Below are 27,994 nucleotides of genomic sequence, written 5' to 3'. Positions count from 1 at the left end.
TGGGGATAGCAGGCGTGCTCTGCTGATTCATTTTCATCACTGCCAACATGGTGATCAAAGTCTTTGTAGCCACATCTTCGGGGTCTACGGCGGTAGGTATCTCATTTGATATGCTCCTCTTTCTGCCAGGATCAGGTTGGTAAATGAGCCTAGCAGATCCAAGGACAATCTGAGTTTGCAGGGAGGAAAAAACCACTGGATTTCTTCCAGTCTGTGCTGAGCACCTTGTCTTACATCTTGAAAGCTACTCAAGATGTAGAGAATTCATGTTAATGCAGGCTGGCTTGCATGCAGGGTTTTACTACAGTTGTAACATTTACATATTAATTATCTGTCATTTAATAAGATTTACTTCTGTTTGAAAAAGTATATGCAATATATATTCACTGAAGAGGGAAAAAGTGGATATTGTATTTGCACAAAAGCTAAGGTAGAATGTTTACAGTAGAAATTAATGTATTTGTTTTCAAAAGAGACTTCAGGACACTGCTCCTGCAAAAGGATGCAAAGTAAGCTGAATAAAGTTATGCAGAAAAAAATTCTTTCCCACTCCTCTCCTTTTCTTGAAGTTTTTGGTTGTTTTTTGTTTGGTTGGTTGTTTTGTTTTTCCTTGGGGTTTTTTTGTTTGTTTCTCCTTTTTTGGTTTCGATGTGTATGTCTCTTGCAATGCTATACTGATGATTTTTAGTGTTGAGGTCTACCAGTGTAGCTGTCAGCATAGTGTATCAGCTGAAGGGAAAGGCATGTGAATAGTAGGGAGGTTGGAAGTCCGTGGGAGGTGGGAACCAGGAAAGGACTGTTTCCTTTTATATCCAGTTCCCAGATGAGCTCAGATTGCAGTTTTCCTTTGGCAGTCACTCACTCCCAGTGACATGGCTAAACAAACTGACTGGTGCTTGCACATAGCTGTAACTACATCGCTACCTCTCTGACACCAGCTCAGTGTCTTTAAGAAGCTTCCAGAGTGGAAAAGCTCCAGAAAACACCCTCTGTTCATCGGGCCATCATCTTTAGAAAGTAAACCGGGGGTCATTCACTCAAATTTAAATTGGAATACGGCTGAGGAAGTTTGCAGTTCTCTCATCCGCTTGTCTCGACAGCCTATCACTAAGCCTGACACTCTAAATTTACTATTGACATTTTAGCATTACTTTTTTTATAAGAAACCTCAGATGCAAGGGAGAAAAATAAGAGGGAGTTGGAATCTGCGGGTTTGGTAATTTGCAATCTAGCAGTTACTGCTCAAGTAGCTTTATAAATTGCCACATGCTGTGTATTGGCAGTCTTTTCACTCCAGTTTGGTCGTCTGTGGTTGACCAGAGAAGAGTCCATTCCCTGCCTCCTTTGCCACTCAACGACTGTCTGGGGAAAGCTGTGACTGTGACTGGAACCTCAGTGCAGATATTCAGCATGTGTGTGTTGGGGCCATCATCATCACGTGTGCCTCAAGCAGGAACGGCTGCCACTCCAGCCGTGGGATGGGGGCTGTAGTTCAGCAAGGCGGTTGCGTGAGTGCTTTCATTAAACACCGGCATTCAGAGATCACTTACGCAATTAAAACTAAGCGTATCATATATTTAGCACTAGCTGAACCAACACATTCCTTGTATCTCCTCCCAGCTAGCAGCTATAACTAACTCCTTTCCTCTTGGACTGCAGTGGTGTCTATGCTGCGTTGAACACCGAGCAACGCACAAGCTTTATCCAGCCGTTTTGAGCTATTAAGCATTGCTACTGTGTTTTATTACTGCTAAGACAGACAGCCAATGCCAGTGAACTGTAATATGTTTTAAGCTTATTAATGCCAACCTCCACTGCATGTTAGCAACCCACAAAAGCTGTCAGTGAGATCCCAGACATACACTGGAAGGAAGGATATGGCATCTTTACATAGCAATATGCCTCTATTTCCTCCTTTCTGGTGTGTTGGGTATATGTATAGCTGTAGCAATCTCAGAAGGCAGCGTGTGTTCAGATTACTGGTACGTAATTGCAGTGCCAGGTCAACACAATGTTCAGCTGGAGTAGTCTCCCACATTCACTGATTAAAATGGATGGAAGGTATCCTTTCAATGAACCTTTAATGAGCTTTGGTATATATAAAATAAAACTCACTCATGCAAGGAGACAGCACAAACCCCAGTATATCACTAAAATCCTATTAAAACCAAATTTTGTATCAGCCTTGTACAGATTTTCCTAAGAATTAATTTAATCCCTAAAGAGCTTAAATTGGAAGTCTAAATTGTCCTAGTAGCACTGGTGTGCTCTTCAACGTGACTGATCTCCATCAAATGCATGTTGTTCATTTTGAATTTCAAAATAAGATGGGCCCAGCCTCCTCTGATGTAGATCAGCAGAGAATCATTGGTAAAGAATGAAAGCTATTCAATATACTACACAGTCACACTACTAATTGCAACTGGTTATCATGTTAATAAATACTTTTTTAAAGCGAATGCAGTGAACGCAGTAACATTCTGGTGCTCTGGATCAGATGCTTGAATAACATAGTTCACTGTAGCTCTAGAGCAAATCTGCAATCTGTATTTTTCCCCTCAATGGTTCAGAAATTCATTTTAAATAACTTCAGCTTTGTTATCTTTCTGCCCCAAACTTAGCTAATGTTGAACTATTCATTAAGGCAAGCAGAAGTGGAGACACTTATTTACAGTGCTAAAAAGTACTAAATGCTTGGCTCAAAGCAAGCAGTAGAAATATAAAATTATTTTGTTGCTAGCCACAGAGGTATTTAGAAATGGATAATATCCTGCAAGGTTCTAAGGTACCATGAATCACTAGATAACATTTATTTAAAATGTTGGGGTTTTTTTCTTATTTTAAGGGACTAGCAGCTAGGGATGGTGGAACTTAAGCTTTGTTGAAAGGGAAAATTACATTAATGAAATAATATCCTGCTCACCACCACTTTCCAGGGTATCTGTGCCCAAGTAATCCAAATTCTTCCCATGCCATCAGACACAATTGAGAGCACAAACAAGCTCCTGCAATCGCGTCCATTCTCGGAAAACCTTTGCATGTCCTCTGTGTTGTTACATCCTGGAAGGTTTCCCTCTGTGAGTGCTGTTTGCTGGAGAGATTCTTTTGGTTGCCCAGCTACCTAGTGCCAGCCACAGGAGAGGCTTGGTTTATGGCTTCATACTTAGCATGTGTCCCCAGTCTTTAGTTCTGCCTAAACCCTGGTAATAATAAGCCTTTAGGCATAGTACATCTTCTGCATAGTTTATGGTTGTTGTCGTAATGAGAAACATCTTACCTTTTCTTTACGCAGACATAATCACATGTAGCTTTTTATTTTTCCTTAGCATTCATTCCTAATTTTTGCTTTCAGTCCTGATGCTGTCTGAGCCTTCTGTGTATTGGGAACCTCAGGCTGAAGAAAAGATGTTTATCTGGGTTTAATTCTAAAAGTTATAGCTACAACCATAAGCAAGGGAGGACAGAACCTTTATCTCAGTTTCCATTATCTCCCCAGAGGCCCTATCCCTCTGGGGCACTAGATATACCAGGAGCCATATCTACTTCAGTGTCTGGGTCCAAAGAGACAAGCTGACACTGAAATTGCAGCTGACAGCACTTGAGTAGACTAGCTTTCAGAGCATGCGATGAAACTCTTAGTACTATCTCATGCAGATTTTATTAACCATTTTTACAAATATTACCCTGCCTCTTTCTCCAAAAGTGTCCCTCAAGCAATCCTTTCTGCCACCTGAATGTGTTCTGCAAATAACTGTGCAGCTAAGTAGCCATTAAGAAAATAATCTCTCTTTAAAAAGTGAAAATGAAAATATAAATAAGCACCTCTGAGATCTGTCAACTGTATGGCTTTTGAACACTTTGGATTAGTGTTTCCATTCAAAGTGATGTACTTCTTGTAGCTCACCATAAACCTCTGTTGTTGTCATAACAATGCACAGCATTTAATGTTTGTTATTTTTATAAGCAAGCATAGCTGTATATATGGATACTTCCTTATTTAAACAATAAAAAGAAATTTTATCCTTAATCGTGAAAATTCATTTTCCCAATATAATAGGCTATCACTTCAGCTTTTCAGGTTTATTAGATTACAGAAAAACATAATCCATTAATTATTTCTTGTCTCACTGTCTGTCTCAGACTGATTTACACTAGCTTGGTGTCATTTTAAATTCAGCTGTTCAGATGTCTGACTTGTGGAAGACATGGTTTCAAATTTTATGATGGCTTGTATATAAAAATTACCTTGATACATCATTCTAGCTACTCTCTATATAGGACACTAACTTGCTGCATGGAGTAGCATAACTGGGAGGAGAAGAGTGTCATGTCTGGAACGTGGTTGTGCTAGATAATAATTTAGTTGTCTCTGGCCAAAGAGTGGCTTGAGAGAATTTGTACAAATCGGTCCACGCAGTCCTTGCTTCAAATCCTCCAGTACTTGTCGGGCTAAAGTTTGGCCTTGAGCTCTTGGACAAGTTAAAATGGAGAAGTTCTTTAAATGTTGCCTAGGCGTAGCATTTCTTTAGTAGAAAAGTATAGTGAATATTACATCTCCAAAATAAAGGGATAGGTTATAAGCTTGATGCCTGCATCCTAGGCCTATGCAAATTAACATCAAAGGCAATAAGGGTCATGACTGAATTATAGGTGGCACAGGAGCTGTGTATAATATGCTTTTTGTGTATGTAATACGTTCTTCATGGTCCAACTGGAACATCATCCTGTAATGTGGGAAATGCTCAAGCACAAGAGTTAAGCTATACTGGATTTTCACTGGGCTTTCACTCATATTTAATTATGCCTAGCATTAAAGAACAGGGACAGAGAGAAACATGTGGCTCACAGAAAGCTAAATGTCATATGTAATGAGTAGGAAAGAGGAGTCAGTTACATGTTGAGGAGAATATGTGCATTCTCAGACCTGTGCTGACTTGAGGCAGGATTAGCTTGGGTGTCTGTACACCACACTCACAGATCTGGGAACAGAGTAGGAGGCTTTCTCCTGACCTTCGTTTCTTAGATGGAGGTATCAATGCTTCCAGAGAGGAAAGAAAGAAACTGGGGGTGGGTGGGTGGGGAGTAATGTCAGTGCCCTGGGTGCTGAGAAGCAGTGTTGAATCTCAGCTTCAGAAAGTTTGGGGGGGCTACTGGAGTAATGGATCTAACTTGACATGCTTGCCTTAGTTCTGCTTGTACTAGCAGTGGCTTCTAGAAAACAGTTTTCTCTTTCAAGAAGGAATTTTGGTTTTCCTCTTTCCTAACCAGATCAAAAAGAAACAGCAAGAAGTAGTGGGCTTTTTAGAGGCCAACAAGATTGACTTTCAGCAAATGGACATAGCAGGTGATGAAGACAACAGGAAATGGATGAGAGAGAATGTCCCAGGTGAAAAAAAGCCTCAAAATGGAATTCCCCTCCCTCCACAGATCTTCAACGAGGAGAGATACTGTGGGGTAAGAAGCTGTTTGGAAATTTAAATACCATCAGAGTCTTCTTTCACAGAAAGTGACTCTTTTCCACTAGTAGGAAGTGTCAAACAAACTCATTAAGACAATTTGAGATTCACTTTGAAAGAACAATTCTTAGAAAGCATTCTTTAGGCACACAAAAGCAATGAAATAAAAGATTATTCCCTTTTAGGAGAAAAATACACACAGAGGGAAAACTAACTAGAGAAACTGCTTAACAGACTGTATGGATTATTGCCTGCAGACCCAGAGCCCATGCAGGTGTGGAGTTGGCCGCCTGTGAGGAGCTCTGTGTTTCCCTCTTACATTGTCCTACCTTCTGCTGTGCAGCTCACTCACAAGTTGTCCTGCTGTTGGCTCTCTGCCTGCACTTTCACTTTGGCTCCTGAAGACCAAAGGCAGTACTGTCTAGGTGACAGCATGGCTTCTTCTCACAATATCTCAGGATAACCAGATGTAGACTGTGAGGTCAGCTGAGCTGCGCACTTGGAGTAGTAAATGCTCATTTGTGTGGTTTGACAATACCAAGGTACTCAAAACTAGTGGGGTTCATAGCAAGGCTCATCTGCTATCTCTAGTTGTATTGCACTTTGCTTTTTGGACTTTCAGTTAATTTTGCACGGTGAGTGTTGGTACTTTGCTTGACACAGACTCATCTGGGCTGCTAGGAAGTCAAGTAGATGTCTGAGGCACCAGGGCCTGTGGACAGGAATATTTCTTTTCCATTGTATTATACAAATAAATAGGAATCAGAGTTGACTGAAATAGTTCTAGTATGTGGTTGGAATTACTGAAATTATATTGCTTATTCAATAAATATCCAACTCTTCATAACAGAAATTGTGACACTCATCAGATACTTTTATATTTTCACATATGCTTGTAACAGGTTATTTCTCTTGAGAGACTTTCTTCAGATCAGTGATAGATAATACTGTATCAGCATGAATATTAGGATCATGAATCAAAAGAGATATCTGAGACAGTTTTTTTCTCATAATCTGGATGGAAATACATAGTCTGGAAAGTACTATGATGTGATTGCTGAAATGAACTTGCAAAGTACTCTGAAACGCAGATCACATAGTGAGCCCAGTTTTAAGTTACTCCACAAATCCAGTGTGAACTACTGCAAAGGTTGTTTTGAGAGAGAAGGGATTTACATGCCACTAAATTTTCCGAATTAACTTCAGTGCTCTCAGAGCAAAACTTGCTAATATGAATAACGGAGTGCAATTGTTTACTCATTTTCTCGTAGGAATCTTAAAAGAGATCTTGGTAGGTTAGAGTTCATGTGAATTTCAGCATCCAGTCTGCACCAATAAAAAGTATAATTTTATATCTTACTCTGGATTTTGTGGCAGCCAATGTTGCAGTAAGTATTTCTGATATTCCCTGGAGGGGTTACATGGTGAATTAAAGAGTAATTGCCTTACAAAGTGTTGCAGCTGGACAGCCTTGCCAGTAAATGATAAATATACAATTTTTACTCCATGTCTGAAGGTATTTCAGATAATCCAGATCTTGAAATAAATTTGAGTTAAGAAAGAGTCCTTTGCAAAGACACCTTCACGTGGAAAGGGATCCAGAAAGCAGTTGCAGCTACTGATTTAAAAAGTAAGTCAAATTTACAATTAGCCTAAAAGTCTCCAGAATTCTAATGTACCCAGGTCTCAAAGCTCATAATGAATAATCCCAGTAGGTGCATACAAAGATTAATTTATAGCTTCATTATTTCCAAATAAATAAGGTAAGGAGATCCATATCAGTACATGAGCCTTACCCTTCTCCTCAGGGGAATGTGCCTAAAGGGAGCTGCACAGTGAATGTGAAGTAGGATTATGTGGGCTGGTTGAGAACATGGCCAGGGGCTGGCAGAGTGGTGTAAAATTCCTCTAAGTTACATGATGTCTTCTGCAACATGTCTACAATATAAAGCTGGGGATTTTAATTCCACTTCCCCGCATAACCTGTGCAGGTCCAACAGACCCATCGTTCTGAAATCCAGAACTGGTTTATGCTGCTTAAGGTTTACATGATATACCTTAACTCTTCCCCCATGTCCCACTTCCTTTGTCCTCAGTTACTTTATTAAAAAAAGGGCTGAAAATTACAAAGGTCTGTCTGAGTCAGGAACTCCAGTCCAGTATCCTGAATTCATGAAAGTCCCTTTAAAATACGTTGGTCTTGTTAATACAGCCTTCAAGGGCCTCAGTCTCATGGCATCTAGAAACCTTTGAATTTGTAGACTGGCTGTATGCAGCCATCTTATACCCATTTCCTGGTATGCCAAAATCACCCTTTAGCTTAAACAGCTCTAGTCCAATGTATTTGTAAATGGGAATCATATCCTCTATTAAATCTTCATTTTGCTATTCTAAACAAGACTCTTTACACTTTTTCTTTCTTTTTTTTTTTTTTTTTGGTAAGACATTTTATCTTTCTCCTTCCTACTGTTTTTTTTTTTTTTTTTTTTCTTTCCTCATTTCCAGCTAGTCCTTTGTTTTTAGGTCAAACTTCTTACATTTCATTTCTGCTTATTCTCCTTTCTGAGATGACTCTTTTCCCTCCCTTCCATTCCAAATGATTGTCCTGTATGTCTGTTTCCCATTCACATATGTGCATGTGTATACATACACATTAGCAACATGCTGGCCTGGGAGCACTGGCCTTGGGAGAAGAAAATTCAAGATAAGATTTCCTTGCTCATGCTGAGAAAGAGGGATTTGGAGAGAGATGTGACAACTTTCAAATATTGCAAGGGATGCAGCGAAAAGGAATTAATTATTTGCCTGAATTAACTATTGGCTCTGCTTTGAGCAGGAGGTTGCACTACATGGTCTCCTGAAGTCACTTCCCACCTGTATTATCCTGTGGCTCTAGGATTTTGTAAAATATGTTCTGCTCCACACCCTCTAGTGTTGGGACAAGAAGTAATGAGCAAAAAAAATGCAGCAAAGATAGTTTAAGTCAGACATCAGAAAAAAAATACGCAGTTTTTGGGAGATTGTCTCTTTATCTCATTAATAGTCATTACCAATGGACTGGAGAAGCACCTATCAGGAATAATGTAATGGTTCCTGCCTTGGAGAAATACTTCTTTGAGATCTTCTCCAATCCCCTCTTCTGCAGTTCAATGAAATTTTGCTTGTGGGAGTAGGGAGAGAAGGGATACTGGGTACAGGAGTGGCACGTTCCTTTTCATGCTGGAATAGACTGGCATAATGAGCAAGGAAATGAAGTCCTGTTGCTAATCTGTTTTTCTGTTGATACATAAAAGTAACTGCATCTTCTGGCTGGCCATGAAGAGCTGCTTCACTTCCTAACTTGTACTGTAAAATGGAGTTTTCTTACAGATGCATTTGTGAAAATACACCAACTATGAGCAGCTTTTCCATGAGGTCAGAGACGCTTAAGACTGTCTTATAAACATCTTGAATCTTATTTTTCTTTCAGATCTTGGGTATTGCCACTTGAAGAAACAGATTAGAAATGGATTCATTTTGTATGCCTGGCTATAGCACCAATTTCAAGTATCCATTCTAATCCATCAGTGTTGGCAGTTATGTTCTTATTTGATCTTTTTCTTAAGCTGCTTCTTTGCTCATGTCTAGACAGACGTCTACATCTCTGTCACTTTCTAAATATATTGAGCACTCTGTTGCTCTTGTCTTTGCTTTTGCTTAACAAAAAACCTCTATAAAACTAAGAAACAAAATGTAAACTTCTGTTTTTTCTCTGTAAGCTGAAATCTATGCTTTTCTCTGTAAACTGAAATCCATAGAATAAAACATCCATGTACATATTTTTTTAAAGAATCACTTAATTTTTAGGTAAGACTTTTATTTGCTGCTCCATATAACTGCTAAAATCAAATATACGGAAATCATAGGGACCTCTGGCGATCTGCTGTCCAGCCTGCTGCTCAAAGCAGGGATAGTTTTAAAGTTAGCTTATGTTGCTTAGGGCTTTGGCCATCTGAATTTCAGAGTCTCCAAGGTTGGTGTTTCCATGACTACCCTGTGATCTCTGACCTGGTGCTGTACCGCTCACATGGGGAAGAACTTTCTGCTGATGTCCAATTGGAGTTTTCTGTTTTGCTGTTTGGCATTTCCAGAGTGGTCATACAAAGGATGATAGCATAGAGTGTACATGAGCATATACACTCATATCATAAAGGAAAACTCACGGAGTACATATATTTTTCTCTGTATTTTTCAAAGACTAGTTCCAAACACAAATAATGCTACTACCCTCCACCTTGACCATCTTCTCATACAGATAGAATATTATTGCTTACCTGAAATAAATTGTTACTGCTCATTTTTCTTACTGCCTGCCTTGGGAACTGTTATCTTTGGTCATTCAGAGAATAGAGGTGTGAACAAGTCACCATTAGGAAAGTAAGAGTGCAAATAAACAATACAAAAATTATTCCATGATCACTGCAGTCATGCTTTTACCCCATGCTAAATATATAATAGCTTGCTCCTCAGTGTAGGCAAGGTAAGTGACCTCCCATTAACTGTGAGATACCACGTTTACTGTGGAGTGTCATGGTACACTACCAGTTGCCAAGGAGTACCTGTTATGGTAGAAGGTTGTATCCTCTTTTAATAAGGAGTTTGTCTGGTCACTCACACATGTTTCTTGTGCCCTCAGGTTTGGTTATCTACAAGGCTATGTGCCTCTGGAGATTTTTAGTACATTTACCGTCTGATGCTTTTCCTCTGGGGAGGAACTAACAAGACATAAAATACCAAGCCCACTTCATGGCCCTTCCTTATTATAGTCTTCCCTTTGTTTCTGAGCTATTGACATGTTGTGCCATAGTGTGCTTAGACTGTTTTATGCATATGTGGAAGATACAAGTTTACTGTGTTTGTATGGCCTGTCAAAGGCCCATGTGAAATTCCAGCCCTTTGAATTGCAGAAAATCCTCATGTTCTTGTTTGCTGTATTGCTCCTAAATTTGTGGATTAGACTTCAGACACTGGCTTTCTTAAATACTTCTGGCAGACCTGAGTTAGATCAGGAGAACCCCACAGCAACATGAAAGCAGCAAAGAGGTGGTCTGAGAAATGGGTGGCCTGGAGCAGCAGCAGGTATTCTGCCTGGTCAGGGCAAAATGTGCTCAGTGGCTTCTCCCAGACCGGGCAGTTCCCACTGCCTGTAGCTGTGTGAAAGCCATCTGTCCCTTAGATCATTCGGTGAAATGGGCTGTCATTTATCCTGTCTGGTAAGCTATGTTTCCTCTTCCAAACTGGACTGAAATTTCATTGATTCCAGTCTTGTTGACATTAGGGTATCTGCTAAACCATCCACTCCAGCCTTTCACTATGATTACACTCAGCTAGTAATTTATTCTCTGGAAATATTAAAACAGTCCAATAAAACAACTCAGGTCCTAACCCAGCTTTACAAACAGTTCTTAAGGATGAGTCAGCACCTTATTATTTACAGGCTTCTATTTTTGGTGTTATTTGGGATGAGAAGAAGGATGATAACATGGTCAAGGCAGTAGTCTAAGACTCAGCAGATGTGTTCAGTCCCCTGTCCTACACAGAGCTGCTGTGTGATAGTGGGCCAGTCACTTATGACCAGAGTTTCTGCTGAGATCTTATATACACGTTGATTTTTACCTATGTAAGATGCAAGTCATGAACTTCCCAGTAACAAACTAGTGATAGCAGAGCTTCCTTAATTGACAGGAAAGTTGTACAGGTGAATACAGTAAAGACCATGCAACTTCTAGACGGTAGGATAGGAGCCATCCCTCATGTTTTTTCAGGTATATTAGCACTGAAGAGAAAATGGATGTTTAACATAGTGATTTATAACTTCACATGTGGACAGGTCATTTTGTCTGGTACATATACGTCAGAGGAAACAACATAGACCTTTGCCAAATTTGTCTGAAAAAACCCTGCATTTTCTCACCAAAGTGCCTTCTTTAAAATAAACAGTTGCCTCATTATCATTTCACTTGTGCTATTATGTTGACTGTTGCCTTTTATTTGCCATAAAGCTGTCCAGGGTTTTGAGGGCCTATTTTGTGTTCTTACTCACAGCAAGTTTTATTTTAACATTTAAATGGGAATATCTTCGCTTTGGTGTGTACAGCTGAGGCACATTAAAATGAGATGCTTAATTTTATCTGATTCTGACATAGATGTGATATAATTAAAGTGTAAGTCTCTGGAGAGATTTGCCCATTTGTTCATTTTGCCAGTCAGTGTGAAACTCCCTTTATCTGAGTTTTCTTCTGGGGCTTAGATAATGCAGGCGCTTGTACAAATGCATAGTCATTCTCATCAATATAAGAAAGATTCGCCTGGGTTAGTCTCTTCCTCCTGTACTTTTTGTTTGATTTTTGTTACCAACTCTGTTGTTTGTTTGCTCCTTTTTTAGGATTTTGAATCCTTTTTCTCTGCTAAAGAAGAAAATATTATTTATTCATTCCTGGGTCTTGCTCCTCCTCCAGGCACAAAGGTATGCACTGCTGTCCTTCTGTGGGGGCCATTTATTTGATTTTAATAAAAGATGAAGATAGGCAGTGACTCGGCACGTCACAAAGGGGGCAGTGACAAGCATTACATTAGATGCTGGTGCAGCAATGTGTTCTTAAGGGGAAAAAAAATAGTGTCTGGTTCAGTAAACACAAGAAAATACTTCTCTCTTCCCTTCTTTCACTGCAGGCTTGTTACCATGCCTCCAGCTGATGATTTTTTTGTTGTTGTCAACAGAAAGCAGTATCTTATGTTCATCTTTTAAATGATGCAGAATTTCATAATACTATTTATAGGCTGTGATAATTATAAGAAAACTTCACTTCCCCCTGACTGCATCAAAGCTTGAGCAAACGGGGTTTGTACTGGCCACCAGCAGAGGGGCTGGGCACGGGCCAAATCCATCCTCTGTGGGTACGTGCAGGCTGGTGCTGCGGGGATCCCTTCCTCTGCCTTAAGGAGGTAACTTAAAGTCTCACCCAGGACTTCATGTAGTCCCTTTGGCAAGTCTACCCCTTGTTCTCTATATTTTGACAATGTTCTCATATATTTCTGGCAAAAGAAAAATATGTTTCTTTGGTTTTTTTTTGTTTTGGTTTGGTTTTTTTCTTCATTTTACAGAAAGCAATGTGTTTTATCTTTAACAGAGTCTTCTTCTAATTAGAAGTTTCATAACTGAGAGCATTATGGCTCTCTTATCCTAAGATCATGTTAGATGATAATCAAATGTTGCCATCTTTAAGATGGATGATTCAACAAAAGAAATGAATCAAGAGAGTGATGAGCCAGAGTGATAGGAGAACTCTGCTACGTTGCGGTGGCCTGGCTGAAGAGCTGCCCTGGAGCATGAGATCTGCTTTCTGGTCCAACTCTGCTGCCAACTGTGTGGCAACTTTGAGTGAAACACTGTTGTGCATGTCTCTGTTTTTCCTCTTCTGTAAAAGTAGAGAGAAAAAGGAGCCCTTGCTAAGTGCTTTGAGAGCTACAGATGAAGAGATACCCAGAGGAGAGCCACAGTTGCTATAAATGTCTTTGACACCGAGTCCCTGTGTGATAAGGAGCAAGTGATTTAAACTTTCTGCCTTAGCTGTGCCATCTCCCACCAAGGGAAATAAAAATTACTTGCCAACCTCACAAGGGTCTTGTGAGAATTCATTTAATTAACATCCACAAAGCCATGAAAGGCTTAAAGGACTGCAGGTATTACATATTATAATCATTATAAAAGATATGTGGAGAATCAATGAGATAAAGAAAATTGCGTTTTCCATCTCCCCACTTCATATATTATCTGCTCCTCCACGCAAGGTTCTGTTAGATAGCATGTCTATGAAGCAAAGTAACAGTTTTTTAGAATTTGTTCATTCCCAGCTGCAACAGAGGCTATTACAGTTTCTACTTCATGAGAATTTTGTAAATGTTGAAAATAATACATTTGGTACATTCTGTTGGGCAGATCAGTGTTAGTGCTGTTGGTATCAAGCAAGTATGGTTTATGCTGATTAACTGCTGCATTGGTGGCGGTTGTTTCAGTCCAGAAAGTGGAAATAAGCAAGAGTGTTTTTTAAAATTCCATGTAAAGAGTGGAAGTATACTTGCATTGTGTCCCTTTTAGAATTTGAGAATCTAGAATTTGAGAGAGAAATATACAAGTGTTTTAGCATTTATTGCAGAGGTGTTTCTCCGCATCTTCACTGCGTGACAGTCTGGCTGTGCTTTGTCATACAAATAACCTTGCTGTACTGCTTCTGCTTTCCATTCATTAGGCTGCCAATTCAACCTTAGCATGAAGTACAATGGATGGCTCGTGACACTGATTTCCAGCAGCATGAATCTGAAATAATAAGTCAGGTGTTGAAGAAATGGTGCTGATGACACATAGGACAGGGTTTCCTACTAATCCCTTCTTAAATAATTGTGGGGTTTGTTTTGTTTTGTTTTTTGTTTTGTTTTTTGTTTTTCTGGAATATGGTGATAATTTGCAAAAGAAGCAAACTGTAAAGGATGTTAACACCACAAAACATCCAGTAAGCATTTGCCTTCTAGGACTTTTTACCTCACTGAGACATTACAAAAGTTAATATGAAGCCTACACATGTTTTAAACTTTTGCCCCAAAAGAGTCTCTTTCCTTTTCCATCCATCTTTTGTCTCATATTGTACTGGCAGTAGAGAAGCTCTTGAATGAACATGATGCTGTTTCACAGAACAGTCCACTGGGATCCCAACCCAGGGCTGTTTTGAGCCTATTTTCTAGAGCAAGCAGAGGAACCTTTTGCTATTCTCTCAACAAATTATAACTTTCGAACAAAATACTTGTAGTTAAATTCATTGCTACATCAGCCTGCTGGGTGCAAAATACATGTTTCAGTTCTGTTCTGCAGATTCTCATTTCTGTAGCCCTGACTTCTCTTGGTTAAATGGCTACAACTTGTCACCAGACCTACTTGTCCAGCATTTACATTGAAAAGTTACTGCTAGGTGTTGGAGCTCTGATGGTGCCAGAGCTTAATGTGCAATCTGACCTTCAATTACAGGCGGAGTCTGATATGTCTAGGACACATCAAAGTTGCCACCAACGTGCAGGTTGACTAAGACACGTGTGAAGAAGCTCTGAATACACACAGATATAAAGATCCTTCTCAGATCTGCAGCACACATGCAAAGTAATCTTTGCACGCTTACTTATTTAAGTATCCTCTTACTTACCAAAAAGCTGTAATTGTTTCAATAGGAAATAGCAAAACAGCATCGAAGTTAACCAGACTGGTTGGAAAACAGGCTCGGGGGCAGCTCCCTAAGCAGGTGCCTACCCCTGCCTGCAGCCAGCTGTGTTGCGGCCCCTGCTAAGGGGTCTGGTCAGGCACCGCTGTACAAATGGCCAGTTGCTGTGGCCATCACCATGTTCCTAGATTTGATACAATGAAGTATTTAGATGCCTGGATAGAATATAGAAACTTCTGCAGGTCTCGGTGAAAAGGCCAAAGCTCTAAATGCTAACTATTTGCTTAAATCACTGTGGGAGTCAGGCAAAGATCTTCACACTTTTTTTTTTCCTATATACCAAGTACATTTTTATCCTTAAAGGGTGCTTTGTGGCTATAAAACTCAGTGACATGAGAGGAAATCAATACATGTTTTTGGTTCTTCAGAAAGAGTCAATTAGCTCCACATCATCCTCTCTCTCCTGTTGCCTCCCCATGCTGGTGGTTATCACGTTTTCTAAAGCATCATTTAACAGGGCTGAGTAGCACAGTATTATGTGCTGAAAAGAAGAAGCAGGCATAGTATTTGTGTTAATAAGTTCTTTAGTTTATTAGTATGAAATACCTTTTCACTTGAATGAATACCTGGTCTAGAATACTACAAACACGTTTCGTGGCAGGATGGGATTTAGAGGACAGCTGTGCTTTATGCCTGATCCAAAGATTATCTTGGATTAGTGGCATGAACAGGGATGTGACAACAGTATACATGTGTAAATTTGAGCTATAGTCGATGTAATTTGTATGTCTAGGGTCAGGTGCATCAGTCACAAAAAGCCCCCAAAGTTGGGTAGGTTTCTTTTTGAAGCCCCCATCACTTTTATGCTTAGACTGAGACTGTTCTCAGTATTCTTGAAAATGCTCTGAAATATTGGTGATGTGTGAACAGACTATTAAAAGCTCCAGCTGCACTGCTTGTTTTCTAAATGGCACAGGTGAATTGCTTTGTCAATGAGATGCCTAATACTTAAACTAAGATGACAAAGGGAATGCTGTATTACTACACCTTCTGAGCACCTTAGTACGGTTTGAATGAAGGTAATTGATTGCTTGTTGTTTTCAGGGACAATCAGGCTTTTTGAGAACTTTAGTATCTGCCCTGGAATACTGCTTTTTTTTCCTGGAAGTCCAGAGAGCCAGTAGATTGTATCAAGACCATTTAGGTTTGCAATTGCTGTGTGAGCTCAATGAAGCTGATTTACTTGAGCTGAGGGTCTGTTTTCAAATCTCATATATACTTAAATCCTTAATCTCTGTATTCTTGGCCTTAATATCCATAATCTCGATAGTCCAAAATCTGTAGATACTTGAGCTTTAGTCTTTTAGTTGAAGGAGACTTCTACTAAGACTGATTTGAATTACAAATTTACAGTATGTGCAATTTATTTAAAGAGAAAGTGAAGTCAGCTGATCTTTATAAATGGTTTTTCATTTTAAATTAGCTAAAAATTAAATTTTGTGTTTCTATGGAGAGCTAGTATAACAATGATATTCCAAACATCACGGTTCTCCATATAATTAACAAGAACTCTGTATGTGTGTGTGCATGTGTTCTGGCTGATAACATGCTGCTTCTAGAGTTTAGTTCTTTCAGCTACAACTTTTGGTTTTTTTTTGCATTATGCTCAGAGTAAGTATATGATTCATCTGAGACAGTTTTACACAATAGGTTCATTTTAATTAGAATGTCATCTTCAGTCTTTATGTATTTTATTTATCTGCCAAAAAATATTGATTTTAATATGTAGATTTTAAAAATGAAATGTTAATATACATGCTGAAAATTAGGATCTAACCAATTTAGTTTTATTTAACGCTATCCTCTTCATTTTAGGAACTGCTGCAAAGTATCTGTAAGGAAGTTATCATTTGCTTAAGAAAACAATGTATGAACACAATGTTGCACAATCGAATTTCAATATATATCTGTGTTACTACATATTTTAATATTCCAATATTTTATTAGCTTGTGAGGGAAAAGTAGAAGATAAATTAAACCAAACGAATGTCTCTGTAGGTCTGCTTTTAATAACAGTGCCACCAGCATCAGAGGGCAGTGAGCCCAGAGTTTAATGTGTACTTGAAGTGAGACAATCTCGGCAGAAAAAGAAGTAGTCTTTTCTCCCTCCTCCTTCTTCTGGCTCCTTCTGCTTACTCCCAGCTGCTCATTCCTCTCCCCAAGCATCCCCCACATCCTGGCAAAAACATTCAGGCAGCTGTGTAACGGAGCATGCAAATTGTGTGAGATGATAGAAGTGTTTTTCTTTCTAGAGCTGTGGTCTTGATCAGCCCCTCGCTCCAGCCCAGCGTGCAGCCCTGGCGAGGCCCTTGCTGCCAGGATGGCCCAGGCAGCGCCGTGCCGGGAGCAACCGCAGGGAAGGCAGGCAGCAGGGAAGGCAGGCCGCAGGGAAGGCCGCAGGGAAGGCCGGCCGCAGGGAAGGCAGGCCACAGGGAAGGCTGCAGGGAAGGCAGGCCGCAGGGAAGGCCGCAGGGAAGGCCGCAGGGAAGGCTGGCCGCAGGGAAGGCAGGCCGCAGGGAAGGCCGCAGGGAAGGCAGGCCGCAGGGAAGGCCGCAGGGAAGGCCGCAGGGAAGGCTGGCCGCAGGGAAGGCAGGCCGCAGGGAAGGCCGCAGGGAAGGCCGCAGGGAAGGCCGGCCGCAGGGAAGGCCGTGCTCTCTCCTGACATGTTTTTTTGCTGCTTTTGTTCTTCTCTGCAGAGGAACTTACAAGCCTGTGTGCCTACTCTCTTTTCATTGCAGGCTCCTTAGATGTAAAACATATTTTCCATGATCCATGAGAAAATTGCCAAAGGGGCACCAACTCTCACAGACAGTGGAATTTCAGGAAAAAGAAAAAACTGCAGAAGTATTTTGTCCATCTTTGCTCTGTCACGATATTTGCTTCCAAACATTCCTAACCTCCTTTTTTACCTTTTTTGTCCCCATCCAGCAGAGCATGTCACTAAGAGGGCGTGTCTTATACTGCACAACACATCATGGGACAAAGATCCCTAAGTCAGCACTCGCCCAAGTCTGCTCTGGGGCTAAAAGCCAGATAGCTGTGCTAGCATCACGCTTCCGCAGGTTAAGTACGCTGGCCGAAGAAATCATACATGATGAGGACACTGGAGGAGGACTTGTGAAGCTTAAAGGGCAGGGGATTGTAACTGAGAGCCTTTGTTTAACTGTAGAGACAAATGAAATTATGGAAAAGCAGAAAAACCCAAACCAACCAGGTGAATGAGTTGTGAGGGTTTGGTCACAGGGATGAGAAAGGAGCTCGTCTTCTATCAACCAGGGACGTGCTGCTCTGGCCGAAGAGTGTAGGATTTACGATGACACAGGACAGGACCTCCCCTGAGCCCAGGTCTCTGTTCATGGAGGCAACCACACCACATAACACGTCCCAGAAGCAATCAAAGTCCCTTTTAATGAATTAGATCATTTGTCTCTGCTTCTCTACTAGAAAGCTCTTCCAAAATTTCACACTGCTAATGATTAGAATTTTTTTTTACAGCCTATTTGTACTCTTTTTGCATTTACCTCAGTGCTCTTCCTTATCCTATTCCTCCCTGATGTTTACTTTGATCTATTTTTAGGGAGCCATCATATCCTCTCACAGCATTACTTTGTCACCCTTTCATAAGACAGGCTTTCCACTCACTCAAATATTCCTGTAGCCCACTTTGCACCTGTTACAGTCTGAATTTCTCTTTCTTGAGCCTGAGTGACTGAAACAGTACAGTGCGATCCAGAGGAGGTTTCGCCTTGGCCTTATACAATGACATTAATATTCGCTTTCAGCTCCAGCAGCTATACCTCACCTCATACATCTGAGGATCCCATTTATTACCTCTTTCACTATCGCATCACATTCATGGCTCAGCTATTCTGTGATTATTTAAATACATCCACCCTTTTCTTCTTTGATGATCATCAACTAACAAGCTCCCAAAGTGCAGTAGAAACATCTGTTTCTAATCTCTGCCCATGAACTACCTGTCCCAAATAATGTGACTTTGCATTTCGTGCTATTGCATTTCATCCTATTTCTGTTGTTCCACTTGAGGCCATACAGGTCTCCTTTTATCTGACACAGTGTGTGATCCAGTGTGACCTTTCCCAGCTACCTAGCTGAAAGTACAACAGGACTTAAAATAAAGAGCCTTCTAGGAGGTGCTTGTTCACAGTGCTGGAATAAATAGATTTGATAGATTGGTGTGTGAATTGAGGAACAGTTTCCTGATGATTTTGAACAAGCAAGTTAAGAGATTATATATGAAAACCTTCTGGTTTTCTGTAGCTTCTTGATGAAGTTTAATTGGAATACATGCTGCTGAAAAAGTGTTTTTTTTTTTTGGAAGATAGAATGTGCCATAAGGGTGAGCATCAGTTTCTATTAAACTTTCCACAGAAAAGTTAGAGAATCTACTATGTTCTGAAGAGGAAGAAGTTCTTGAATTCATTTTTTCCCTACAAAAACGCCATGCCCTTACCAGCAGATCGATGTGCCAACAAGCATTCCTTTCAGAGAAAAAACATTCAAAGGTGTATATTTTCATTTGAATGCTGAAGCAAAATTAGAAAAACACCTCCTAAAACTGTAAAGTCAAGCGTTGTATAGAAATGAATTGTTGGGTTGGTGCCCTGAAGCTAACAATGACTTCTCTCCTTTGTTGCAAGGAGACTGAAAAGTCTGATGCCACGGATGAAACTGAGGCATGCATGGAAGACAAGACAGATGAAGGGGCTCATGAAGAGGCTCAGTCACCATCAGAAGATCAACAGGTAATTCTTCCACTCTCCATTTGTGATATGGGAGTTTTACCTGTGCTAAGCACATGAAACATGAACCCACAGGCCCTTCTAGCGTGCCTCAGGGTGGGAAGACTGGTTGCATTTTCTTTGATGCTGTGGTGATGTGAAATCTATGAAACTCCAGGGAACTTCGCTCTGAATGTTGAATAACAGCGGTTGTCTTTAACTGTTTCCTTTCGCCAGTTGTTACCATATGCTTATTTTTTTTAATGCTGATTTGGAACCAGACTCTAGTTATGGAGAATAATTTAGGACCAGACATTTGAGTCCTATCTGTGTGGAAAAATTTGCTGCTATCAATGGCCAGCATCTGCAGTGCTCATAAATTTAGTTGTTAATGTTTGTTGTCATGTACCAGCATTGACTGCTGTTGCAGCAAGCCAGATCTGACAGTGTCTTCTCCAGACCATGCAGAAAACCCCGGGCAGTGCAGAAATGGAGACTGTTGCTATCTTTTCTGCCTGCATCATGGTCTGGTATTACAGTCACATGGACAGATCTCAAACTGCAGTGCTAAAGGTTCTTGGAAGAAGCTATCTGAGTTCCTTCTATTCCCTAGTATAATATCCTGCGGTTAGCTAACATCAGTAAAGTACCTGTGGTTGAAGGGTAGATGGGTCCCAGAAAAAGGGACCATCCTGTTGTGTGCTGGTGTCTTCCTCTGTGAGGTATTTATGTTATTAGCCATGTTCTAGACCCAGTAGAGACTAAGCACAAATGGATCCTGTGTCTAGATAGATATCCAGCTGCTATATTTCTCCCGCTGCTCTGACAGTTTGACATTTAAGGATGGATTTATTTTGATGTTGCAGTGTCAGGTGACTCTTCTCAGAGGCGGGCCTACTGCTGGATCAAGCACTTACACTTGTTGGGATTTTTGTGGTTTGGAGATCAGATGGTCCCATTGGAATATGTCACAAATGCATCATCTCTTTCACTAAAGACCAAAACAAATGTGTTTTGGGTTTTTTCCCATCTAACTGCAAAGTTTTTTCCAGAGGAAGCACCTCTCTGTAAGCCTTGCCCTATTACCCTTTTTAAAAATGACGGAACCAGTCATTGTTAGGGTGGAAAGCACTCTTTTACATAGTCTCATGCAAGTCCTAGGCACTGGGAAGTCCCAATTAAACTTCCAAAATGGTGATGAGGAGAGACAGCCCTCTGGGAACTAGAATTTCTCCTTAAATTATATGCAAGCACTTCTCATGTCTGTGAATTTCAGCCAGCACGTGAATGCCATCAAATACCTTTTTCCTTGGCTCTTAAGAGAAGACCAGCATAAAACTGCAGTGCATCCCCTGGCTGGATTAGGCTACTTGCCATTCTGGCTGGCAGTCTACTCTAATGTTTTTCAAATGAGAACAGAATGCTGGAACATGTCTGCAAATGTGTCAAGCAGCTGTGTATGAGAGGTTTTGTAATGACATAATGCAATACCACTCCTATACAACAAGCACCTTGCTCCATTTCTCACAGAATGGATCGGAGATGTAAATGGAAAATATATTCTCCTTTAGTTTTACAGGGAGGAGAGTGACAGAGGTGAGAGCACCAGGCAAGACAGTGTGCTTGAACAGAACATTCTATAGTTATGAGGGCATAAAATTTGGTTAGCCTAACTAATCCTCACTTTTCACCTGCACAGTCTTGGCAGTGTCAAAATGTTCTTACGTGGTCGGTCTTACATAAGGAGAATGAAAAGTCTTCCTGGAATTGTCCAACTCTGATACCTACCTTCATCATGCCAGGTGTATATTAGCTCCTAGGGGAAAAAAAAAGCATTGTTTCTGTTCCTGTCTTGCGCATTTTCAGAGAGGGTGTTCACCACTGCAGGCAGCAAGGTACCAGAGGCTCCTGCCCCTGTGTGGACATGAAAAACCCATTTTTCACCCTGTTCTACCACCCACTTTCCATGTCACCTAGAACAAATCATTTCAGTGATATGGCATCTGTCTGTCTTGCCACAGTTCATCCTAATTATCACTTCTGTTGGGATGACATTAATAATTCTGTAGAAATTCTGGTATTCTCATTCACTACAGGCAGCACACAAGGGACAAGTTTAGATAAGAACCAGCTACAGTGAGAGGAATTCCATCTTTTGCCTCTGTATCTTGTTTTACCCTCCTAAAAGAAAGCTAGAATAACAATTTCTTACCTGGCCAGGGTTTTATGAAGTTAAATAAATACATTTAAAGACTCTCAGATTGCCATTGTATTATCTTTCTTGGACGTTAGGTCCTAAAGGATACCACGTAGTATCAATGCAATATTTTCAGTATTTCTCTCTCTTCCTCTCATTCTGTAGCCCAGCACATTTTATTTGACTGCTTGACCATACTGAATAGATGTTTTCCGTGTGCTCTCCCCACCTGTGTCATTTTTCCTTCTACTGTGTTAAGAGCAGCCTCTGTATCCCAAGTTCTGAAAGGGTGACCTTTTTATCAGTGGCCCACTGTGTTTTGCAGCCAGACAGTTGCATCTTTTGAACAGTAGTCAGGTCTCTTTTAGAGTGTCAGATTGCTCTTTTGACAAACCCATAAATCAAAATGTCACAATTTAAATATTGCAGTTTTATGTTCTGCTTCTGAATTAATATACCAGTGGGAATCTAGTATTGGCATTTCAGCTTCAAGCCAACTTAAAACTGACTCTCACACGGGGTGTAACCCAGTCAGCTTTTCTCCAGTGGCTTTGCAGGAGAAATGCCAGTGCTATGAGAAAATTCTAGAAGAGCCTTGGCAAGGTAAAGATATCTTCATCTTTGACAATGAGAGTAAGACAGATAACAAAATAAACTGTTACTGTCTCAACTGTGGAGCTGCACGGAGGGTCCCAGATTTCAGAAGGCTCCTCCAGTGCCTCAGGAGCAAGAATGGCAGCTGATGGTCAGTGTGGAGGCTGCAGCCCTCCCCTACTACTTCTGCTGCCCTTGCTGGGAGACAGTGGGGTCCAGAAGCTCCAGCTTTTTGCCTCAGGCTGGTAAGGCCATGAGGAAACTAGTGAGAGACCCCAACCCTCTGAAAAACAAAACTCTTAAATCAGCAGCTGCCTTCTGGAAGCAGCAGGGATAAGTGCACAGTGTGACAGGTTGTTCTTCACACACCTCACATTAGATTGCCCAGGGTTCAGCAGCTCCAGCCCCTCATTCGCACAAGCATCCAGGAGAGCCCAGAGCAGATGTCGAAACAGAAAGTTCCTTACGCAGATCCAGTAGTAAGTAACAGGAACAGCTTTCAGCCTGGGTCACCAAAGGACAGCTGCACTAGGATTTATTTAGATTATGAATTTTTTTTTTGACCTTAAACCTGTTGCATACTTTCCTTCCCTAATCACTTCATCAAGTTTACCCTTGATTTTTTCCTAATCTTGTTTTTCATTTCCAAACCCCATCCTCTGATGAAGCCGGTTGAGGAACCATTCTGTTTGGATATAGTGTCCCTTTTTCTTGCTCTGTCTGTCCCTTTGAGTTTTTTGAGAAGACTGTGACCTCCTATGCGTGTGGCACAGCAAGGGCTCTGCTGGTCACTAGATGTGATGGTAATAATGTTACTTTATTTTTACTATATGATTTTAACTTTTGATTTTAGCTTGAGGTTTAGAATATTTTTTAAACAGTGTCTCAGTTAAACCAGATTGCCGTGCAGATTAAGCTCACTTCAGGACAGAATTATTTTAGAAACATGTTCAAAAACCATATTATAATGCAAGTCTGTATCCTGTCTCAGCAATTCCCCAGGCCATATATAAACCCTGGCACTGCAGTTCACTTCCTTATCTCAACTCATTCTATGCAAACTTGTATCAACCACTCATGCCTTCTGCATGGTACTATTCCATTTGCCCTCTCTGGGATTTTGTGTAAGATTAGTTTTTCTCTCCAATAACCATCTTGGTATCTCACATTAAATTCTATTCAATGTACGCTTATATATATATTTTTTCTTTTATCTCTCTTCTCTTTATCACTTTTGCTCAATCTACAGTTTAAACCCAGCATGTATTATTTCTTATTCTCCAGTACTGTTGAGCCAAGGCATCTGTTCCAGCCTACAACAGTTAACAGAATTGCAAGCCAGATTCTGAGTGATGATATATAACATAGATAAGACTCTGTATAATTCTGATTTAACTTTCATTTTGCAGACCAGCTGATTGCCAAAAAAAACAAAACAAAACCCTGAAAAAGCAAACAAAACTCCAGCTCTTATGCTTTGCTTGTCAATAAAGCAGATTTAATTGGAAGTAACTGATAAAAAGGGAGCTGTATTTAATTATTTTATGGCCCTTTTTCAAAGTAAAAGCTTAGCTTAAATGTGCTTTGTGAGTTAATCTGGAGGACATTATCTCAAAATAAATCCACTGAATTCCACATAATTTTTCTGAATTCAGTGTTTAATTTCTGCTGTGTTTTGCCTGTATGACATCTGATATTCCTTCTTTGATCTACTTTTTAAACATTTTCTTTTGTATCTTTTATCTAGGAAAGCAAGGAAGAACAGGCAGCAACAGGGGTATAGTATATTTGAACATTTTGCTTTCATCTTCTGTTTGTGTGCATTTAATTCCTTTTCAGTTTCATTGCTTCACTCAAAAGTTAGTAAATTCTTATTCATGGAGTTAAATATACTAGTATTATATTCTGCTAGAGATAATTATTGGTCATATCATAGTCTTATTATTTGGGAACAAAGATAGGCTTTTAATAATTAAAAACTGTAAACGAGAAAAGAAAACTGTGAAAGAGAAATCATCTTTCATAGATTCTTTAACAAAATTTGCCAAGGACTCTCAAAACAACTGTGTCTTTGACAGTCGTTAACTGGGACCATGCTGATTACATTTTCAGTGTTGTGAGTGTGAAAGAGTCATTCTGACAATTTAGGCAGTTCTGCCTATAAAAGAAATATTTTGCTTGCCAGAATTCGTAAGACCCAGGTGCGAAACCTTATACACTTTTCTGCTTTGCCCAACATTGCAAGTTTATGCCTTCAATATTTCTTCAGTGTTCCCAGTAAGACTAATGATTACTTTAGGCTATTTTCCACTACAAACCTGCAATTAATAAGAGAACACATTTGGATCTTCCCACTCCCCAGCTGTGATACATGCATATATACATGTGTATGCATACACACGCCTGCTGTCAGTGCTATGCATTGTGGACCTGGCAGCTGAACTGGAGCTCCTGGGCCCACGGGCGAAGTGTAGGGGCTCCTGGTGAGGCTGGCGAGGACCGTTAAGGCTGGTTAGTGCACCTTGGCACCACCAACTAGTGAGTCAAGTGAGAAAAATACTTTTTTTTTTTTTTTTTTCTGTAAAAGGCTTGAATTTTGAACTGAAGTTTTTAATATCTGAAAGATGTTGCTTGCCTGGCCCTATTTCAAAGAGTGCTAACGAAAGGCACCTTTCCCGGGGGAAGGTGCTGAAAGACGCAATATTCCTTCGGCATGAGAACTTCGAATCCCGCTGACCTGTGTGGACATTTGTACTACGCTTCTGCTTTTGCAGGGATGATCCCTTAGCACAGTGGTTTCCCCTGAAAAACAACAATGCAAACCAGGAATCTGATTACAACAGGTCCATTCCCGAGCACATGTTTAAACAGGATTTTACTTTGGCGACTCAGATGTGACTCTTGTACAGACAGTATGTGTCTGAGAGGAAAACCTAAGGTCTGTGCTGCTCATATACTACCTGCCATGTATTCTTTGATTGGTTGATTACTCCAAGAAGAAATTCCCATAATTTTTGTAGTCTAGGGAGTGTATGAAGGTATGACGTCTTGAGATAAAGCTTGTTTATACACGCAGAAGGAGTGCCTTTGAAAAAGAGTTTGCTAGAAGAGAAGGAGTAGAAAAGCCTACAGTGCAGTTTTCAGTTGTTTTCCAGAGTAGGACTACACTTTAAAGCTTCATTTGCTAGCTCTTAAAAGACAATAAACACAAATTGTTGTCTATGTTACATAAATGTTTTCAGATAACTGTTCATTTGGCTGACTGAAGGAAAGGGTTATTGCCTTTAAATTGTGACATTTCTCCTATATAAAAGAGGGAAATAAGAACTTTTGAAACAGAAACAAGGCTGTATTATCTGACTCTGAATGATTTTTAGGTTATACAGAATTCTAGTTCTTGTGCCAAGGATCTTGACTTGTTTACTGCTCCAAGGAAGCATATAATTAAAAATACTAAACTTTTTGTCACATTTACATAAATTTCATATTCTCATTTTGATCTTGAACATCTGTTTACAGCTTAACTATGTACCATGTTCTAACCTCTCCAAGAAGAGGATTTTTGTATTCCAGCACTCGTCTATTAACTCCACAAAGCTAGAACCCTGGCATGTTAAGATTAAAAGCTCTATACATTACTTCTCTGTTCTATTTTTTAAGCTAAAATAATACTGCATTTACTAGAAACAGAACAGTTGCAGAAGCAGACCTCTGCATTTCAAGACTGTTTATTTTTCCTTCAATTCCTACATGATAACTACCACTATTTTTCTACAAAAAAAAAAAGGAAGAAGAAAAGAAGGAAGAGGGAGAAGAAAAGGAAGAGGTGGAGGAGCAAGAAGAGTCTTAGTACACTTCCCTGTGACACATTCTTTCTTGAACAGGTTTTCAGGTAACTATTAAGGTATCCAGCACAGTTTCTAAGTGTTCTTAAAGTAACATAAACTTGAAAATTTTGTACATGTTGTTGTTATATGCAATGACAAGAATGGAATAACGTACCAAAGCCATAAAAAGGTATTATGCATTTGACATGTAATGGTTAGTCAGAACTACTGCCCTTAATGAGTATGTTAGTTTTCCCCATTTCTGTGGCACCAATGAACCTGACTTTCTTACACAGATGTCTCTGTGATCCCTAATATCCATGAAATACTACAGGCCCTTCAATCCATTCCCCATCGCTCTCACAACCTTCACCTCCCTGCCAGGCTTCTGAGACCTGCTTTGGGCATATTTCCTATCATCTTCCTGTGGTACCCCCTAGCCTTCCCCTAGCTGTGTCCCCTAAGTATGAGCAATGCAGAGAGCAGCCTGCTAAGTGTGTAATGCTTGAGTGGTCAGTATAGATGCACGAAGTGCCCAACTGATGGGCCAGAAGCACACTTCACTGTTAGACTCACTGCAGCTTCTCTTTCATCTCTGATAAGAATTCGACCCTCTCCTCTATTACTCAGCTACTGATTTCACTGAAACTGTTTGGATCTTCATATCTTCAATGAATCCCTCTCTCAAACTTATTTGAAAGATTAATAAAAAAATTACTGGGGAAGAGAAAGGACCCTGACCAGAAATATGACACATTATAAAATTACTCTGAGTGCCTTAGAAACTAGGCCAAATGTGACTTTAAAACCTCAAAACAGGAAGTGTCTGGGAAGAAGAATTTGTGACTTTGTAGATGTATGAGCACCCAGCATTGCTAAAGTTTTGTCAACATGTGGTTTCAAATGTAATTTCCAGCTTCTCTTCTTCCTCCTACTGTCTATTCTCCTCTGCACAGAAATAAAGATCAGACAATCTCTTACTATGGAAGAACTGGTAGTCTACAAGAAAGTTGGAATTTCCAGCAGATTTTTCCCTTGGGTGGTGGGACTCCCTCCTGACTTCAGACAGAGAGTATGATATGCTCTTTCTAGAATTAGTGGGATTCCCATCTACCTCTACCTCTGAGGTGTTGCCATAGGTTTCACCAACTGTATGCTGATGTGGAGACCCAGTGGCTCAACAGGACAGAAAATCTGTCACTTCTTTCACACTACTTCTCCCAAATCTGGGTTCCTCCATTGCATGGGAAGTAATTAATCCCAATGATGTTGTTTAGTGTTCAGACATGTGAAATCACAGAAGAAGTGCTAGGTTCCATTCTAATTTTCTTTATTTTTGTTCAGGAAGCACAAGCTGGAGCAGACCCGCCAAAGAAAATAAAATCACTCTCTCAAGCAAAGCATTACTACTTTTCATGCCTGTAGACTTATGAACATATAAATACATAACAGAACAAAGACACCACTCTGTCCTACCTGTGGCCTTTATATATATATTTGGTATTCCAATTTCTTATTAAAATGGGTCCTCTTATAGCTGACTGGTGATATTTCAGTTGATTTTTATATGTTGGAATAGTACTGTCCGTGTCACATTTTAGATTGTAAGCTCCTCAGGGCAGGAACCATGTCTTTCTCCATGTTTATATACTGCCAAACACATCGCTGCCACTCGGCAGATAACTGCACTCACACAAGTGATGTATTCAGAGAAGAAGAAATTCAGCACTGAAAACTGCAAAGAGGCTTCCTGTGTACAAGCTATGTGAGTCACTTCTCCCTCAGCTGGCTTTTCAAAATGATTGAGATTTCCATTGTACAGCAGTTTAAATAAATGCATTTTCTGTCATACCTGTTCTTTGCCTGCAGAAGC

General features: G+C 40.2%; 1 protein-coding gene across 1 annotated transcript; it reads left to right on the top strand.

The window, feature by feature from the left end:
* LOC104359743 (SH3 domain-binding glutamic acid-rich protein) lies at window positions 1-27,972 on the top strand. The gene is made up of 7 exons (XM_009965560.2): window positions 1-92; window positions 5,269-5,454; window positions 11,881-11,961; window positions 19,423-19,527; window positions 24,042-24,071; window positions 26,082-26,186; window positions 27,466-27,972. Exons 1-6 carry the CDS (start codon window positions 48-50, stop codon window positions 26,142-26,144), a joined length of 510 nt encoding a protein of 169 aa, XP_009963862.1. The 5' UTR covers window positions 1-47; the 3' UTR covers window positions 26,145-26,186; window positions 27,466-27,972.
* Window positions 27,973-27,994: the final 22 nt, after the last annotated feature.

Source organism: Tyto alba, unplaced genomic scaffold (genome assembly GCF_018691265.1).
Source record: "Tyto alba isolate M040663 unplaced genomic scaffold, T.alba_DEE_v4.0 Super-Scaffold_14, whole genome shotgun sequence".
NCBI lineage: Eukaryota > Metazoa > Chordata > Aves > Strigiformes > Tytonidae > Tyto > Tyto alba.
The sequence above is the reverse complement of the archived record's forward strand: the minus strand, read 5'-3'. Positions and strand labels throughout refer to the sequence as shown.